Source organism: Perna viridis, chromosome 3, assembly GCF_037379345.1.
Source record: "Perna viridis isolate PV_CMFRI_1.1 ecotype Kerala chromosome 3, ASM3737934v1, whole genome shotgun sequence".
Classification (NCBI taxonomy): Eukaryota; Metazoa; Mollusca; class Bivalvia; order Mytilida; family Mytilidae; genus Perna; species Perna viridis.
The window spans coordinates 14,825,895-14,845,970 of NC_142447.1; the positions used below are offsets into that span (position 1 = coordinate 14,825,895).

Consider the following 20,076-nt stretch of genomic DNA (forward strand, 5'->3'; position numbering starts at 1 on the left):
AGACAGAAGTGATAACACATATTTCCTCATTAACAATTTAACAGCTTCATTGTTTAAATGGGATAATCACCCAAAAATCACAACTCTGAACTAATTTTTCACAAATTCCTGTGAAAATATTGATATTATTACACAACTTCTCTCATTTAAAGCACAATGAATATGGACAGATGTTCGAAAAATCGATTTTTCAAGGTTTTCAGTCAACAGGTAAAAACCGAAGCTGAAATTGATGCGACTTTATCAATGTAAAAGCTCTCGTTCGTGAAATTTATCAATGATAAAATGTAAATTTGAAATAGACTACTGATAAATTTGGACTGATTAGCATGGGCGTTGATGAACCAATACACTACAGGTAATTGGATAAAAAAGGTCATAGGTCATAGATGTCGATAACTGAAAGATGTCAATATCAACATGGCGAAAAATAGCAGGTAAGACAAATTATTTGTAGCTAATTCTTTGAATATTTTTATTATTATTATTATTATTATTTTCGTATTCATCTCGACATAATGGTGGATTTCCTTCAATTTTGTTTGATTCTTCTCTAAATTACAAATTGCTACTTTTCTTTAGTAGAAAGATATTCTATACTAACTTAGGTTTGTTTACATGTAAATAGTGTTTTATATTCCCGAACATCTAAAAAGTTTCTCAGCTGCGATTTTAAACCCGTTTGTTACGTTTATCTACGACAGCAGTCGCGTTTGTGTTACAGTGTGCATCCAAAAGGGGTCGAAGAGTAGTCCGTCATCCTTTTTGGATTTTTAAAATTAATTTCGTGCAATATTTGGACAAAAATGAGCAAATAATTGTTGAACACACCCTTTCAGAAATTCGCTGGATTTCGCTCCTGTGTCATATGTAAATATTAGAAAACTTGTCTATGTAAGTACATATATTGTAATCTCTCGTGATTATTTTCTTTTGTTTTTTTTACCATTAAATTCAGTTCTGCACTAGAGCCTTTAATTAAAATGAAATTAAAAGGCACACCAAATATGGTACGAGTTTCTTATTCCTTCATAGTATGGGGTTATCTTATCAGAAAGTTAATTGAAACAAACAATCCTTAATTCACCAGTTTACTTTTCAAATGTTAGATTTGGAAGAAAACATGTAAATTTTATACTAAGACTGCTTTCCACTTAACCAAGCAGAGTGATCTGTTTATGGTAAGGTATTCGGTAAAGAAAACCAGTGAAGTCAGTTTGTTTTCTTTCTGAGTCAAGTTAAGACTTATACCAATAAACCAGTCCAGTCTAAAAAGAAATTGGCAGCTTCGGATCCAGGGGGTTTCGAGAGCTGAAACCACCTACTTACGGAAAATTTTGCTCATTTCGTGCAAAATTGGACTAATGTACAAATTAATGACCTTGAGCCCCTTTTCTCCTCAAACCCCCGCTTTCTTTGTTTTACTTTCTTGATATTGTTACCAATAGTTCGATATTCAAATTATACCGTTACTTTCCCCTGGGCCATTTGACCCCAGTCAGATAATAAAATACTCCATCAATTACATACAATACATTATGTTATTACAGTATAGATACATAAAAGGGTTACCAGCCCTCCTGTTCAGTGGCTATAAAATTGACAGGGGTTTGATGACCGACGAATTTATTATTATTTTCAGTAGTTAGGGAAGTGGACATCGTATAGAGTGGTATTATTTGAATATGTAAACATGCTCTATATTTCCTAGCCAAAAGAAAAAGGATTACTTACATTTATTTATTGATTGTTGTGGTGAAAATTACTAATACACAGGAAAACATTAACATGCTCTTTTGTTGACTAGACAAATTTCAACTTTGTATATTAATCTGCACGATTGTCAACAAAATGAGAAAAAATACCATACCGTACATACTTCGTACGATGATTCAAAAATATAAATTTCTGATTTGTTGTTGTTTTTTTTCAATATGGTCATCTATATGTTAGTAAATTATGGCAGAAATTTACTTCCTTTTAAAAGCTTATGTACAGTGCTAAAAAAGAGGTAAAAATCAACCCTTGAAAACTAAATTGTATTGGCAGATTGCTAGTCAAGATCTTTGAAACGTATTTAATTACAGAAGCCCATGAATGAGATGACACGATAAAAGACTGAATAGACAAGTTAAAAAGACCCCGATACCTATTGATAGGGAAAACAAGCTTCTGTTTTGACTTTTGTTTTATTTTCTGTGTCGATTCAAGTAATTTGTAAATGCTAGAATTCTTTAATGTGGTTTAATTTTTGCAGTAGGGCTAAAATTACGATTATCGCTTTTATGAATTCAGGTTAATGTACATGTAGTTCAAGCGGATTTTAAGTGCAAAAAATGTTTAAAACGTTTGGACTCATTTGTATTTTTAACATCACATTTGTCAGTATTAGTTTTATCTTTCCCAATTTTAAACTTTTGACAAAAACCTAGACTAAGTGTGTCCTTCTTATCTTGTTCACGAAAATGACTACTTTCTCTAAAAAGAAATCTGATATTATGTTCTCAATCAATATGAAGCTTTTTTCGCTATTTCACAACACACAGACACACAATTACACACTTTTCAAACCTCTTGTTTTTACATTCAATTGTTCTGCAATTCATTTAGGTAGATTAATGTGATTTCTGCTCGCTTAAAATCATATAGGCGTAAAATTTTACACACATTTTACACCATTTCTTTCATAACTTCCCAGATATTTTTAACACTCTAGTCCATGACTCAGCACATTTTTTTCAAAATGAAACTGAGAATACCTATCACATGACAAAATGTCAATTCTTCGATAAAATTTTTTGATATCAATCATTTTCAAAACGGTGTGGTATCCTTTAACATTGTTATATGTTGTTAATCCAAATTTTATTAATTTTCCCCGTTTTTCCCACTTCATATAACTTTTTTACTATCCATAGGCCTATATACAATTACAATTTTATATTCGATATGAAATGTCAATTGAAAATTGCACATATATCCGTACTTGTAAATAAAGTATTGTCGGAGTCAAACGATGCTACATTTTATATATAATTTTACGGCTCTCTTTATTATTCTTCTTCAAATTTGCGCTGTATTTTACTAATTTTTAACATGATGAAAACATCATACTAGAAAACAAGTAAATCTGAAAAATATTTAACCTTGAAGCACTCATTCTCGCATCTCCATATGAGTTAAAGTTCAAATCTTTACTTAATTTTGTGGCCTGGTTTTGTGGTAAAATGTGTAGTTTTTTAATCCTTAGACTCTAAATTATTAGAACATGAAAATTAAGTGTTTGTATTATTATTATTCCAATGATATGGCCTTGAAAATCAGAAAATAGAATCGAAGAATGAAGTATCTTATTTAACTAACAGATATCTAATGGTGTGGCCTATAACAAAAATACATTATCGTAAATACAGGTTAACAAGTACGTTATCAGCAACCGGATCGGACATGCAAAACACATTCATGTATACATTCTTAGATGAAACAATGTTCAGGTAAATATAGGGCTACGGTGCAGAACTTGCTGCATGGGTATTTCTTGATCCTGGAAGAGTTCCACATCGAGATTGCTTTCTAATAGCTTTGCTACATATAATACAGGTAGTTCAAGCATTCGGCTTCAAGCGTAAATTACCATTGACGTATGAGCATTTAAAGGGGGTATAATTAAATATGTTGCTCTGGTGTCATAACCTCGCCCTCCGATCGGGTAATATCGATCCGCATATCTGTCCGTTTGTAGGTCCGTTCCGGATGATAATTATACAACAAACTTCACACGTATATATACATTTCAAGGTTGATTTCAATGATTAATGCATTTAGTGTTCAGATACTATGGCAATTTTGCTTCCGATATTTTATAAAAGTGCGGTATTTGTGCTGAAGACTAACTTTCTTTTCTCTCTGACTTTAATTTGATGATTTTACCGGTGCAGTTATGCCTTTTTACTTTTGCAAATTAATCTTTGATATTTTCATTATGAAAATAAATATTTTGATCCTAGCACTGTTTAAGTCAACGATTTTAACTTGCATATTGGTACCTCTGCCTACTTGTTTGAACGGTTCTTTGAATACTCCAAACAGCTATCTTACATGAAATGCTGCCTTTAATAACTTAGAAATGATTACCATGGACTTAGTTGGTGTCTATTTTATAAAGATATACAACCACATAAATTTGGTTGTCTGAGTAAAATAACTTTATGCAATATATATATGTTTTGTTCTTTAGTATAAGGTTTTGACACACAATTTGCCCCATGCAGGTCCGGGTGTCAAAAGAATAGGCCCGCAGCAGCGCTACGATTGTCGTAAAAGGCGACTAAATAGTGCTCAGAACCCTGGCCGGGGGCTAGGGAGCATTGCCCACAGAGCAACTGGGTTGTGTATCCCAGGTGGTGGAGTTGGGTACTCCTGGCATGTTACATGCTAGGGTCGTTTGGCCATAATACGGAAAACCTGATCACAAACCATAGTGTACTCCTACAAAGTAAGAGGTTGGAATTCCGTTCCTCCATACCCCAACCAAGTCAGAAAATAGCTTGCCAGACAACCTCTTGCATTGCTGGAGTAACCATAGTGGTGCACCGTGTTGGGAAGGATGCCACGTTCCTCGCACTTTAAAGAACCCTGATGTGGTATTCGATAGGAGAAGGAACCTTTGCGCTCCGCCACAGGAGGCTAAATTGCCCGACCCTATCCAGCCCTTGCTATTTCTAGTGGCAATCAAAAATTTATCGACCCTATTATCCTGGTGTCCCATCCCATTTTTCATTTCATGTTTACTTTATCATCCATTTCGTGTTCAAGGGCTGGCACAAACATAGTTTAATTTTGGGGGATATGAGAAAATAATAGCCTGGACCCTCTTTATTTATTACTTAGTGAATTTTGTGACACAGTGAGATTCGGTCCCGGGTTTTCAGTACTACAGTTAAATTTATATTCAGCTTAAGTAGAGTCAACTACTTTTCATTCAATATGATACAAATACCTTCAGCTAAAGTCCATTATTGATAATTCACGAAATTACGTTAATGGGATAGTTTACACCTGCAGGAATGGAATGCAGTCACGTGATCTCGTTATCGTCTTGTACTCTTTTGTCCAAATGACAGATGGCAACATAATAACGTATTAATTGTCAGGTAGTCAAGTATTCTATAGTTTCGTTTGTTTGTTGTTTTTTTTTTTGTGAGCAACACATGCTTATTAGGCAACGTGTGAGGAAAATAGGGTTAGAAAATTACAACATTCTTCGGGATCACCACCAAAATAGATCAAACTGTTTTTGTAATTGTGATATATCAGTAATTAGTGGCTAAGGTTCGAATATTAGCTTAAATCAATCTAATTAAAAGCCGATCTCGCAGCTTCCGGTTTTCTGTTTACATTGAGCTTAAATATGATCAAAACCAATATAATACAAAATACAAAAGTGCGCCAATACGGAATTTAGCCGTCCAATATGTCATATTGGCTTGGTTAAAATTCATTTTATGACGTATTGGACAAGTTTGTCAGTTAAGTTACAATTGCGTAAAATGTTCCATATTGACTGAGTCATTGGTCCTCGACTAGCAATATGGCTAAGCTCGGACCAATAACTTGGTCAATATGGAAAACCTTGCGCAATAGTATTGTATTGGTCCAAAATACCTCCGTGTCTTACATCACTTGGATTTAGAGGGTACACATTGTGTATAAATATATCATAAGCAGAATCACTAAAAAAAAGAATGAATCGTTCATATAAAAACACAAAATAGTGTATTGTACTGCTTTTATATATAGAATGATGCAATATGAAATTATGGTATTTCGATTTTCCAAAAATACACCCTTTCATATATTTCATATCAAATTAATAATTCATCGATTGTAATATTAAAACTTTGGAATCACCTGAGTCTCATAATAGATAAGGATATAATTTATTCAGTGCAAATGCTTTGAAGCCTATTTTTCCCAGACGAAATTAAATCAAATATGCAGAGGCCTAACCAAACCCTTTCATAAATATCAAAGAAATTCAAGCTTTGATGTGCGGATACAACTGTGACAGAAGAGGGTCCAGTTATAAACAGACGTGTCCTACGTATATATATATATATATATATATATATATATATATATATATATATATATATATATATATATATATATATATACAATATGCATTCCGTCAATATGCGTTTCTATAACAAATCCATACCCTGAAAATCTTTATAGTCGCTAAAGAGGTGAATCAATATGGCTGTCAATGGTAAATTACTTGCATCGTTTCAATACCCGCAACTTAAATACACAAAAATGTAATGTTAAAGCCAAAATCGGATGATTACATTTAATTTGATGAATTCTCTAAATAAAATTGTAATAGTATACTCTTTATCTAGTCTTGTGAATTGTTTTTGATCAAACCATGTCTTCCTCAAACTAAATAGTGGTGAAGCGATTAAAATCATTGAAAGCCACCCATGACAAACTCTGTCGATCTACTTTTAAATAAATTACGAAATTACCCTACCGGTGTATCTGGTCCATGCTCCATGTTTTATTGGAGTATGGGTTGCTCACTTTTGTTTCTTTGGACGTGTAGTTTTGGTTATTTCATGTTATTTGTTGTGTGTGTGTCTACTTTCCCTGTCTAGTCTTTTATTATTTATTATTGGGATATTTTCTTTTTAGTTTTCTCTCGCATCTTGGTTCTCTTGATTACTCTTACTCAGTCACTGTCAATTAAAACAAAACCTTAGAGCTCTTTGACTTGTAGTCACCCATTAGTTAAAGTTATTCAGACTCAGTATATTATCTGCTATAAATACAATGTAAAGATGTTAACTCCTTTTAATACTTTATGCACTCCACGTAAAATTATCAAAGTAAAACACATAAATTTGCGCCATTTCATGCGCTAACGCAAATAGCGTAAGTCGCTTTCAATGCACATTAACGTAGCAAGTAGTCATGTCCGCGGTCTCATCAGAAGCGTCTTAATCAAGTGGCCTTACATACTCACATATTGATCAATAATACAGTATGTATCTTTAAGCAGCTTCAAATGTATAATCTTTGAGTGCAAACGCAAGCCAATCTTTGAGTGCAAGCAAGCCAATGTGTCCTTGTAATACTAGTTATTTCTTTGTGTGAAACATCAGTTTCTTTCGCTGTAATTTGAGCTTCAACAATGTACTACGAGTTGTATTATGTAATAAATGACAAAAGCTAAGCTGCTTAGTATTAATATTAATGTTAAACAACTGATAAAAAATTAAATATGATACAGACAGAGAATCTGATAATAATTGTCCATCAAAGGTATTCGCGTCGCTTTGAGAAACGATGAGCAGCGGGTGAATCCAAAGGAACAATACCGATATCTGGGTGATTAGGAAATTTATATGGGTTTCGATCAATAAATATATATATAAGGGAGGTTTTTGCAGGCTATCATTTGCTCATATTTAACGAAATTAACAAAAAAATTCCAACAAAATAAGTGGTCGCCCCCCTCTGGGCCCCGGACCAAGCCCTTATGTACCAGCCTCTGCTATACCGGTATATTGTATATAATGGCATTATCATAAAACTGAGGTTCCATCCGGTTTTCAGTATTTGGTTGGACTAGAATTAATTGGCGTACATGGTAATGATTTAAAAAAAAAACGACTGAAGGAATAAAGATGCGGATGTGACCCACCTCGTTTTTAGTAACGAAGTATTTAAGCATGTCATACAGCCGTATCAAACCTATATAAAGATAACAACACCCTTACTAAAAATACGTTTTGTATGATACAATAATTTGTTACTGGCTTACGGTTGATTTTTTTTAAATAAAAATTATTCAAAAGCATTTTAAGTTGGGTGTCAATACCCATACCGTGACTAGTTCGGAGATTTACAAAAGGGCCCCTAACCCAGCCCCCCCCCAAAAAAAAAAATGTGAACATACATACATACATATATACATTATATTCGCATAATTATTTATTAACTTTGTTGTTTTCTGAGTATTTTTCGATTTTTTAACATACATAAAATAACATTTTTTTTTAATTCAAAAGGTGGAAGAGCCTACCCACACCTCGGAGATCTTACAATACTAGAATGCTTATTGAAATTATGTGTTTTCTCTAAATAGGTGTTGCAGGTCTTTGAAGTCTTTCGTCAGGGGATTATGTGTCGAGTGCACCATCATTACTCTAACAGTAGTTGACATATTTCTCATTACTGTCGAACTGTTGATTCGAGCAAATGTAATTCAAGGTAAGTGACATCATATTTTGTTTTTCTGACGCAATCGGTATAGTTCCACTTTTTACCCTTTGACCTTAAAGACGCTCTTCCATGGAAACGGAAGTCACCTGATAGAAAGTTTGATTCCCGATTGGCCAAATACTAATAACTTATTGGCGTTCGAAAAACTGTATCGGAAGTTCAAATTGTGTGTCATGTGTTATTTCCTGAATGAAATGCATTAAGTAAAAAGAACAAATTTTAATGCGTTGGCTATCTTTTTTAAAGATAGTACTTGTCGGATATGTCGATTATATATTAGCTGCAATCAAATATTTATACTAATGTGAACTATAGACATCCAAACACAGGACGTCGTTATACGTCGTTATGACATTTCCGTTCATAAAATCATACCATATAAATTATCGGCATGTCCTGTATATAGTGTTTGTGAAAAAAAATGTTACTGGAATGCTTGTCTATAGCTTATTTGACTGGTACAAGTAAATATTTAAAAAAAAAATCATGGGAATACATACAATTGCAATTGTCACCATCTTTTAAGATTCGGGATGCGGATCCAACATCATCATTTTTTTAAATGGGGGAATCCGACCAAGAAAGTTAAAGGGCTATTCTTTGCTTATTTTAACCCTAGTTTTCAAATTTTCCCGCGAAAAGAGGGGAATGAAACCCCGGACCCCTTGATTCGCCTCTGGGATTAGTTTTGCATTAATGTTAGACTGAATTTGGAATCTGTTTATATTAGGTGACGACTTCGATGTGTTTTATTAGGTGCACTTGTTACTATGTTTCACTAGTTAACCAACCCTATTTTGATATCTAAAAACGTTTATTTGTCATATAAACTTTTAAGATAAAGACATACTTCAATCTTTGATAGAGTTGATCAATGACCTCAGTATTTCACATAACAGTAGGTTTTCTAAAAACTGTATTTATTATAGATGAGGATATGAGGTTACGAACTGATTACTTCTTAGATAATAATTTATATAGTTTAAAAGCAATTGATTTCAGGCAAAACAGTATCGTTTCTACTTTCACTTTACGTCTCGTACGATGCCCATTAAAACTTTTTTCAATCGAGTTAAATACAAGATATCCATACATTTGATATTTACACCCCCCCATTCTCACACATTTCGATGTAGGAAAAGGTTCTTGCAATATCCCACTCACAGAATTCAATATTGGCATGTTAAAACAGTATGTTCATTAAAAAAACCTTTTATTTCAGATCCGTCAAATGCGTCAAAGACCACTGCCGTTATTGCCTCAGCCCAATCCTCGAATCAAACGACACAGAACAATATAGACCCAGGCGGAGGATGTAGAAAATGCGATCTAGGTTCTACCATTGGAACCATATATTGTTTATCTCATTATTTCAGCTTAGTAATAGCGATGTTATTTTTTGTTGAGGTGAGTCAATGGTGGTTGTGCACCATTTATTTTTTTTTTATATAATATTGAGATTGCAGCTGAAAATCATCTTTCTTGAAACTTTCCGTGTTGAGGGGTACACTTAAATAGTGATTTTCACTACTAAAGGGTTTTTTTAACGTCCTTGACTACCCTGTCGGGTCTCGCACGGACGGTTAGTGATTTTTGTCATGTGTGTTTCTTTTATATTCCTCTAACCTCACTAGCATTGCAAGGGATTGATTGGCAAGCTCTTTTCAAACAAAGTTGAAGTATCGAAGAATAAAACCTCCATCTCTTACATTATGTACATTGTGAGAGTAAAAAAAATGTATTTGTCTCTTTCAGTTGATACTTCGTCTCGGAACCAGTTGTTCAAAGATGTGCAAAGATGTTATACAGGTATGTAACGTATAAATTGTTTCTATTATTTCCACCGTTATTTTCAGAAGTTTTTATAGGCGGATCCCGGGGGGGGGCATGATTGGGGCCACTGGGTTCTGTAGAATTTGGTTTGTAAAGTATTTGTTGGATATGTTATCACTACCATAGGTTCAAATTCAGACTACCGTAAGTTCAAATTCAAACTACCATAAGTTCAAAATTAGACTACTATAAGTTCAAATTCGGGAACATTTATGATTTGAATCCAGAAATCAAGCCCTAACGTTTCTAGAGCATGTTAAAATTATTTGAGGTTTGACCGTATGCATCTGGATTGTCTGACAGTTTTTACACCCACTGACAGTGAGTACTCTCTTTAAATAGACAGACAGAAATACTTGAGTATTGGTCACATTTCATACCACGAGGGACTCTTTTTGTCTTTTCATAAGCACCAATTTTCAGATAATTTTCGATAATATGTCAATCTAAAAACGAAAGTATTCCAATTTTAGAAGAGTTGTTGATTTTGCAATTACACCTACACTTGTGCAACTGTTGTTTTCTTTCATTGCAATGGGGATTAATGAAAAATCTGAGTTTCATTGATTATTGTGCTGTATTGGATATTAATAAAGCAATCCGCAAAATGGATCTAGTTTCCTATTCTTTGTATGATGGAGTTTTCATGTTTTACGTTACCTGACATAAATGAAATTATGTCAAGGTTTTACTACTCGATTGGTCTGTATTATATTCTATGGCATTTAAGATTTTGTTTGTTAATAATCAGCTGGTCATGATTAGATTAGATAATGATTTTTATATTATTTAATCAAGATTCACAAAAATTCTAGTCAATTCCAAAGAATTTAACTTGATTTGTAAAAAGCCTTCTGATTAGGAGGTCTCTTTGGATTGCATAGGATGTATTTGAATCCGCGATACAAATAACCCCAAGCTAAATAATGCTTTGATTCAGGATCAAACTTTAATTTAGACTTGAAGCAATCAGAAATAATTTTAGTTTTGACCATTTGACCGATTATGCTTTCATAACCAACTTCGGAACTGTCTTAAGATTGTTCATTAACCAATTTGCGGTTTTGAAACGTGAAAATTTTCTTCAGTTTCTCACTCAGCTTTAATTTCGACAGATGAATTCTCGTGACATTAATTGAGATATTAGCTATTGCCATCACTTGGGGTCCGTCGTGGTCAACAATATTTCAAAACTCTTCTCCTCTGATACAACTTGACCAACTGGAATCAAACTCAGTATGAATATTTCTTGTGGTATCCTGCATAGAATTGAGGTGGGAATTTGTGATTTGTCGAAAAACATGACCGCCGTTATTAAAAATAGAACATAGAGGTCAGGCAGTAGTTTTTCTCATATATCTCCAAAACTGTTAGGTTAAGCCAAATTTTGACTGCGTAAAAGTGTTCAGCATGATGAGATCTGTCTGTGGTCAAATTTTCGTGTTAATCTGTTTAGCCATTTTGGAGGTATTACCCTTTTTCAACGTTTTTTTGCTATTTTTAATGTTATTTCTTTCAAAAAAACTTAAAATTCTCCTCTGACACTACTTGACCAACTGGAACCAAACTTGGTATGAATATTCCTTGGGATATCCTACATGGAACTAATGTGGAGATTTTCGATTCGTTGAAAAACATGACCGCCGTTACTAAAAACAGAACATAGGGGTCAGACAGTAGTTTTTGCATATATCTCCAAAGCATTATGTTTACCCAAATTCTTTTTATTGCTGAAATGATCCCAATTATAAGGCCTACAAAAATCCACAGGGATCAACGTAATTAAAATTGAATCTTTAATTACGCTACCCTTCATAGTTCAAAGTTGTCAGAGAACTCCTTGTAAGAGTTATTGCCTTCGAAAGGTGAAAAATTGTGTGTTTTTTTTGTACAGTTTTCAGTCAATATCTTGATAGATAGAATGAAACTTTCAATTGCTGAAATGATCCTTATGATACGACGTACGAAAATTTGCAGGAATTAGATTTGTTGGACAACCTCTTGTTAGAGTTATTGCCCTCGAAAGGCAAAACATGATGTTTTTTAGCAGTTTTCAGGCAATTTCTTGAAAACTATAATAGATATGAAACTTTCAATTGATGAAATGATCCTCATGATAAGTCCTGTCAAAGTGATCATTGAGTTAAAATTTTGGGATAGTTCTTATTAGAGTTATTGCTCATGAAAAACAAAAATAAAAAAAATAACCAGGTGAGCGTTTCAGGCTGCAGGGAGCCTCTTGTTTATGTAACCAAGGCCTGATTTAAAAATAAAGGATTTTGTCCACCCTTACAAGGTCCCATTTTCCTCCAAACAATTTGTATTAAATATTTTGTTACGCTACATAAACCGCAGACTTTCCTATCAGTCATTTTGTGTTTTCCTTAGTATCCAGTAAAATTCATATGCAAATTCCTCCTACCCTCATTAAAAGTCTTATACATTTACATAGATATACATGTAGCTGTACTTGATCGATTTTTTTTCTTTATTGGTTTAATGTAGGCTAAAATGGTGCAATACCATGAAATACCCTCTTTTTTAAATCAAACATTGATTAATACCAGAATGAAGTAAAATAATTTATTTGTTTTATTCAAAGCAACTTAACGTCGGAAGTTGTTGTTTACTATAATGGAAATGTTTTTTTAACAGATAAGTTTCTCTGAAACATTTTCTTGTTAGCTCTATAGTATACATGTATGTAGTGTGATTCGATTTGGTAGACAGATTAAGGAGGCAGACCTAGAGGAAGGGACTCAACTCTTATAAATCTTTCAAACGTTTGTATTCAGCATTTTACATCAATCTCATATAAGCATCAAAGTAACTTTGACTGTTTGCATTCTCTCTTACCCTACGTCGACCTCCTTAAAACGCTGACACAATACGGCAAATGTAAGCAAGAAAAGCGCACAGAATAGCGATCAACTACAAAGAAAAACAACTAACCAAATTACGCCGATATCTATTAGTTGGCAAAGCAAATGCAGAATACGGCATAAAATACGCACAGCGTCCTTACGAACATTCATGTACATACACTTTTCTGGTGAAAATGCATACAACACACCTAAAAAATGCAATCAGAGTGTTCCTAGTCTGGTCAGATCATCTTTACACTGGTCACTCATGATATGAAACACGCTCTCACGAAATTGTGGACACTGATCGCTCTCATGAGAATGCATGAAATGTGCGTTTTACTGCTCTTATGGTCCACTTTTCGTATGAAAATGCATACACCAATCGTTTTTTTACAAATGCATGTCGATCTATCGCTTTTAAATATATTTTATATATATATATACAGTATAACCATATTTTGATTTACAGTTAATAGACGCATTTACAGTATTCAATCTAGCTGCTGTTGAGGTAATATTCACAGTATTCTGGGATGAAACTCTCTGTTTTCATCTTGCGTTGGAGGCTATCACATACATAGTGGCACTTCGTCTTTTGAGAATACCCAGGGCTTGTAGTGGTAGGTATTATCTGGATCACAGGCCCTTATCTAAAAAAAATATCGCCACACTATATTTTAAAGTGTTATTGTTAAGTACATGTATATAAGGGTTACCGATAAAGATGTTAATAATAAAATATACAATGAGCAAACTTTTCAGTCAACAAATGACCTTCAGTGCTTTAAATAAACTGAATGTATATATATATATATATATATATATATATATAAACGACCATTGTATAATTTAATGTATTTTTACAATATTAACTAAATACCATACTTATTATCTTAACAGAGAATTTTTCCCCAATATTCCATAACTGAGAAAAAATGCACACAAACTCAATGTAATTCCACTATGTGTGTAATTCACGTGCAATGTAATATCAATTTGAATTTTTTTTATTTCAGTCCTAAAAGACGAATATTCAGAGAAGATGGACTTGGAAGTGCACTATTTGAGTAAAGCGAAATCAAAAGCAGAAGAAAGATCAAAAGACCTGGCAAACTCATTACAAAAACAGCAAGTAAGTGCTCATTGTTCATCAGTTTGAAAACAGGCAAATATTTCTCACGTGAAATTCATGTAAATCGACCTTCACATGAAATTCACATGAACTTTTCATGTTTTCATGAATGTGATTTTCAAGTGAAATTCACTTAATACAAACTTCATTTGAACATTTCATGGGAATTTTACTTAAAGGCTTGATTCACCCAAATTTCATGTGAACTCTGTCACAAAGTTTATTTGCCCAGTTCAAGTGAAAATTGTGAAATTTGTGTGAAAATTTTGCCTGTCTAATGTTCACATATTCGTTTTTCCTAAAATATCTTTGATTGATAAAATCTTATTCTGTCAGAATATGAAATGCATAAAAATGATTTAGTCTCCACATTTCGACTTGAAAAAGTACATGTAGGCACCAACCTGAACAATCATTTGTACAGATCCAGGTCTCAGCGCCACAAAACTTGAAAAAATTACTTAAGAAAAAAATCTTAACTGTTTTTGACCTCATCAATTTTCAAAGACTTTGGTTGGAGTCACCAAAGAAGTTAAGAATATTCTCATACTTAAGTATTTTTTGTTATTTTTGTGGTGCCGTGGGTGGGAAATTTTTATAGAAAGGCATGAGGGTTTCAATCCAGATTTTATTTAATAAAAAAGGAGGATTTCTTTCTGTCACTTGCTCATTTCTCCAATTTTTTTCCCACAAAATTGATGGAAAAAAACCAGCTAACAGATATTCATTAAGGAAAATCCCAAGGTTTCCAGTAGATTATACTGAAGCCAGTGAAGGTCGGAAAATTTTATACAATGAGCAAGAAAAAGACTTTAAAACATCATATGCTTTTGATGTAATTATTTGTGTGTTTAAACTAGTGTTTTTATTTCAGCAAGAAATAGAGACTTTAAAGAAACAACTTGGAACCAGTTCTTTGTATGAAAATGAGGTGATGATCCATCAAAGGAGAACTGAAGATCAAGGTATGTAATGTTTGAATCAAGAAATATAGTTCATGGAAACTCCATTTCATAATTGTTTTACCATGGGCTGGCCATTTATGTTGCATTGTTTTTGCTCGGGGTTAAAACAACATAAATGGCCAGCCCATGGTAAAACTATGATAAAATGGAGTTTCCGTGAATTATTTCATTTCGAATAGGTATAGTTTCTTCATATATTTTAATAGATGCAGCCTATGTTGGTCATATGTTTATCACTTTTTTTTATCATGGCTGTGGTCTAAGGAGGTTAGAAGCCCACCATAGCAGAATGAATTATTAAGAACAGCTATTGGTAGAAATCAGGCAGATCCCATTAAAAAGTGATTCACTGAATAAAAACCCCTAGTTTATTTCTTAAATGATTTTGTACTCCAGAAATGCCAGAGGTTGGCTGCCAGGCTATTTTCTGACTTGGTGTCACTAGAGTATGGAGAAAAAGGAATTCCAATCTCTCACCCTGAAGAGCAGTATATCTTCCAAGACCTCAGAGACATAATGTGAATGCATGTTGAATTTCATACTTAAAATTGGGCTGCATATTTATTTTTACTTGAAACAGAAATTGCATGCATATTCTTTTTACACCTGTAACTTAAATAAATGTAAATTTACAAATGTTAACTGTTTTTATGGGTATTAAATGAAATTCCTTTTTTTTTCAGAATCCTCAAACATAAGTAATGGACGCATTACAAATGAGGGCAGTGTACATAATGAACAGTCCCCTAAATTTGTATCTACTATCAAAACTGAAAGTAATATTGTCACAATGACTGGTCCTGCTTCTGACAAGGAGAATAGAGACAGTAATTTATCATATGCTGCCATTGACACACAAGACAAACTAAAACGTACTGGCTCTACTGAAAACAGGGCAATTTACAAAAATGTATGTCACGTGAAAAGTCCGTCAAAGGAAGTTAAGAGGACTAGCAGCACGAGTGAAATCGGCTCAAGGATAAGCTTCGACAGTGATTTTGACACTAAAAACCTTATTCAAAGATCTAAGAGTACTAAAAGTGTAAAGGGAGATGCAATCAAAAAGGCCATTGCTATGTTGGAAAGTAGCAAGCAAATGTTAGAAAAATCTACTGTTGGTACGAGCGTGTCACGGACCCCCTCTAATAAACTAAATGAACTTGACAATACCAAAATGCAAGGTGAGTGCATATGACAACCAAATAAGACCAGTACACATGTATACATATTTATGTGACTAGGTGTTAAGTCAATTATTTTCAGCATCTTGTGAAGATCTAACTTGTATGGGAAAATTACATAGTTTGATATCACATATCACATATTCACATATCACACACACACACACACACACACACACACACACACATATATATATATATATATATATATATATATATATATATATATATATATATATATATATATATATATATATATATATATATATATATATATATATATGTGTGTGTGACATAAATGTGACATAAAATCTTTTAGGGCATAACAGAGGACATGTATTATTATGGCAAGCCAAAGTGCACAAAAATGAGCATTTTCTAATATTAAAAAATGATTTTTTAATATTAAAAATTTATTTTCTAATTTTACAAATTAGATTTCTTACATCACAAAACACTTTTTTAATATTAGAAATTGATGTTCTTATATTAAAAAATGGATTTTTCATATTCAATTAAGATTTTTTAATATTAGAAAATCATTTTGTAATATTAAAATGAATTAATATTACAAATTCATTTTCTAATATTACAAATTCAATTTGTAGTATTGTGATATTTTATAATATTATTAAATCAGGAATTTGTGATATTAGAAAAGGAATTTTTAATATTACAAAATGAATTTCTAATATTAAAAAAAAATGATTTTGTAATATTAAAAATTCATTTTCTAATATTACAAAATATTGATTTTTGTCCACTTTGGCTTGCCAAATATTAAACTGACTTTCAAAGACAAAGTTCATCTCAGTGAATAATAAACACTGATATATTCAGGGGAGATAACTAATAAAACATAAAAATCTTAATTTATTCATATTTGTGTAGATACAGATTCAGGTTGTGTGAATGGTTCCTTTGAGAGTGATGAAGAGGTAGTAAAGAGGAACCTACCAGTGATGGCAGAATACCAGGGAACCAGAACATACAGAAGCGCTGTAAGTTCATAATGTCAAAGGAGGGAACCATTTTATTTCTAGTGAAGTAAAAATTACATTGTCAATCCTTGTTTTCTTGGTATAATTGTAAACAGTTATGTCTGTACTGGCATTTTAAATTAAATTTTAGATTTTTTATGAGATGAAATATTACTTTTTTTTCTTCTTGAAAATCATAATGGTCCTGCCTTTTTAAATAAGTAAGTGGAAACCCTTTGAAATCAAAAGGTTGTTCCCTCAAGTAAATAACACTCTATCATTAAGTATTTGCAAAGTTTCTAAAAATTTTGCAGAAATGTACTTAAAAAGACTAAAAATCGTACTTTTTGTGAATTTAACATGAAGGTTCCGAATTATCTTAATATTGTGAATTATCTATTTGCAAAACTTTACCAAAGATTTCACATCAAAAAGTACTCAGATTGATTGATTGTTGTTGTTTATTGCCGTTTCGGCGACCAGGGCCTTATCACGGCAGTACTCAGAAGAACCAAACTTAATTGCTTATGAATCAGTTATTACTTGCACAAACGTACAATGCTGAGACTCGGCATTATGAACTGTAAACCCTTAATGTCTGTTAATTGGCTAAAACTTTCTATTTTTTCCATTGCAGGAAGGAGTGCCTCTGACAGACTTGTAAACTGCATGATTACCACAGAACCAGAATGCCCTTTTATCATACATACCCTTGTTCTTTCCTCTTTTTGTGACGTACATTTCATGATCATTTGATGATTCAGTTTGATGTACATTTCATGATCATTTTATGACTTCAGTTGGATGTACATTTAATGATTGCAATGTAATGTACATTTCATGATTACTGTGTAACATTCATATCAGTTCAGTATGATGTACATTTCACAATTACAATTTGATGTATGTTTTAGGATTACATCAATATGTAATTATTAAAATTTAATGTACATTTCATGATTAAAATGTAATGTACATTCCATGATTAAAATGTGATGTACAATTCATGATGATGTTGGACATTCAATTAATATTTTCAGACATATATATGTCAGCATTATATACTCTTAAACTTTAATACATTTACTAAGCCATTTTCTTGTGTTTACATTTAAGCCTGAAGTTTGTATTGGTTAACAATATTTTTAGAATATGCTTGCTGGCAAGTATTGTATTTTTTCTGAGTTCATCCATTTCCTACTTGAATTGCTTTACACATATTTTTGAATTATTCTTTATATTTAGTTAGCTATCGTGATAAATTTTCTTTCGAATTGGTAGAACTATTGGAATATATCATAACTAGTGCAGATCTTTATTTAGAATTGTGCATAATGATACACGTTGGAGTATTTTCAACGATCATATTTCAATTTTAAAATGAAATACCATGAAAAAATAATTTTATTTTCTTAAATTATTTATCTAGTTATTATTACTTTCAATTGAAACAAAAACCATTATAAATATAGCAAATTCTAAGCTATTTTTAATTCAGAATGCATTATTGTACTCATCACATTAAAATGCATTTTTTTTGCAGATCAAACCAATATATTATTATCATTTATATTATTTTTTTGTTCTATTTTTAGAATCATATAATTTCAAAATACTCTCATTAAATCTTTAGTGCTTTAAGTATACATTTATATGATTAAAATCTAGTATTGTCTCATTTTTCCAAGGAAATCATTTTATGATAATCTGAAAGGACACTGTCTTTTAACTGAACCCCTTTCAGACTGTTAGGGGATTAGTTTAGATAAGTGTAAGGTTAACACTGGAAAATGTTCTTATAGAAGTGGCCATCAGTAAGCTCAAAAGACACTTTGTTTGAACTGTTGGATGGTCAGTGAGCATGCACAACATATACTTCCCTTAGGAAGGACGTGAGGTCGAATGAAAGAATTTCCTCACATGAGCATGCTTTTTGAATATCCCACAGTTAACATAAAAAATCAATCCTTGAGAAATCTAGTTTACTTGATATTTTTTATGTTTTCAACAAACATCATCTCTGAGTAAAAAAATCTATAGAACAGTAGATATTTGGTATGATGGCTTAAACTGTTTATCATGACCATCAATTGCAATGTTGGTAAAATGATTTAAGTATATTTTATAAAATACATACTTTAAACAAATTTTAAACTTTACCAAAAAGTGTTTTTTTTACCAAAAAGTGTTTTTTGCTCATACAAGTTTCAATGAATTCCAAATCATAGTACTTCTGTCTCATAAAGTTCCTAACTCCTGCTACATGTATGTATTTTAACAGTTCATATATTTCTATATGTGTTATTAATTTGTTACGAGTATGTTAATTGAAAACTTTAGATTTTATAATAAAAATATATATGTAAATTGCGTTTCTAGTTTTACCCTTCAGTTTTTTATTAATTTTTGGAAGATTTGCATGTCCTCGAACACTTACTTTGTATTGATTTTCTAAAATATTTTTAAACACAAAAATATCAAAGCCCCTTTATTAATAAAAAAAATTGTCAAACTCAAAATAGAGCATGGATATGTTATCAAGTGCATATGGATCTAGATCATCCTACAAATTTTCAGTGAAGTACAAATAGCTGTATTTACAAGAGATGTGAGAGTACAAGAAAACATTTCAGTGGGGGTCCAGAGGAGGGGTTGTGCAGGGGGTAAGCACCCCCATTTTTATTTGTCATTTTCATGTGTAAAATTGAAAAAAAAATTGCAAATAATGTTCTAGCATCCACCCTTTTCTGGATGACACACCTCCTTTTCAAAGTATCTGGATCCTTTCCAAATAAGAGATTGGAATTCCTTTTCTCCATACATTTCACA

The 20,076-nt window shown here is 32.2% G+C and overlaps 1 protein-coding gene across 2 annotated transcripts; it reads left to right on the plus strand.

Annotated features, from left to right (window-relative positions):
* Positions 1–249: 249 nt before the first annotated feature.
* LOC148621139 (uncharacterized) lies at positions 250–19,614 on the plus strand. Of its 2 annotated transcripts, XM_088575210.1 has the most exons (11): positions 250–437; positions 3,414–3,494; positions 8,153–8,277; positions 9,512–9,696; positions 10,045–10,098; positions 13,459–13,609; positions 14,006–14,121; positions 14,996–15,086; positions 15,770–16,267; positions 17,159–17,268; positions 17,885–19,614. In XM_088575210.1, exons 1-11 carry the CDS (start codon positions 421–423, stop codon positions 17,909–17,911), a joined length of 1,455 nt encoding a protein of 484 aa, XP_088431336.1. In that variant the 5' UTR covers positions 250–420; the 3' UTR covers positions 17,912–19,614. The 2 variants fall into 2 exon arrangements, with proteins under 2 accessions (XP_088431336.1, XP_088431337.1); XM_088575211.1 differs by lacking the exon at positions 3,414–3,494 and having other exon boundaries at positions 255–437.
* The last annotated feature ends 462 nt before the right edge of the window (positions 19,615–20,076 follow it).

Excerpts from the sequence above, each read along its gene's own strand:
- LOC148621139 (XM_088575210.1), top strand. Across the intron at positions 8,278-9,511 it reads TCGAGCAAATGTAATTCAAG|ATCCGTCAAATGCGTCAAAG; the intron begins GTAAGTGACATC and ends CTTTTATTTCAG. Across the intron at positions 9,697-10,044 it reads CGATGTTATTTTTTGTTGAG|TTGATACTTCGTCTCGGAAC; the intron begins GTGAGTCAATGG and ends TGTCTCTTTCAG.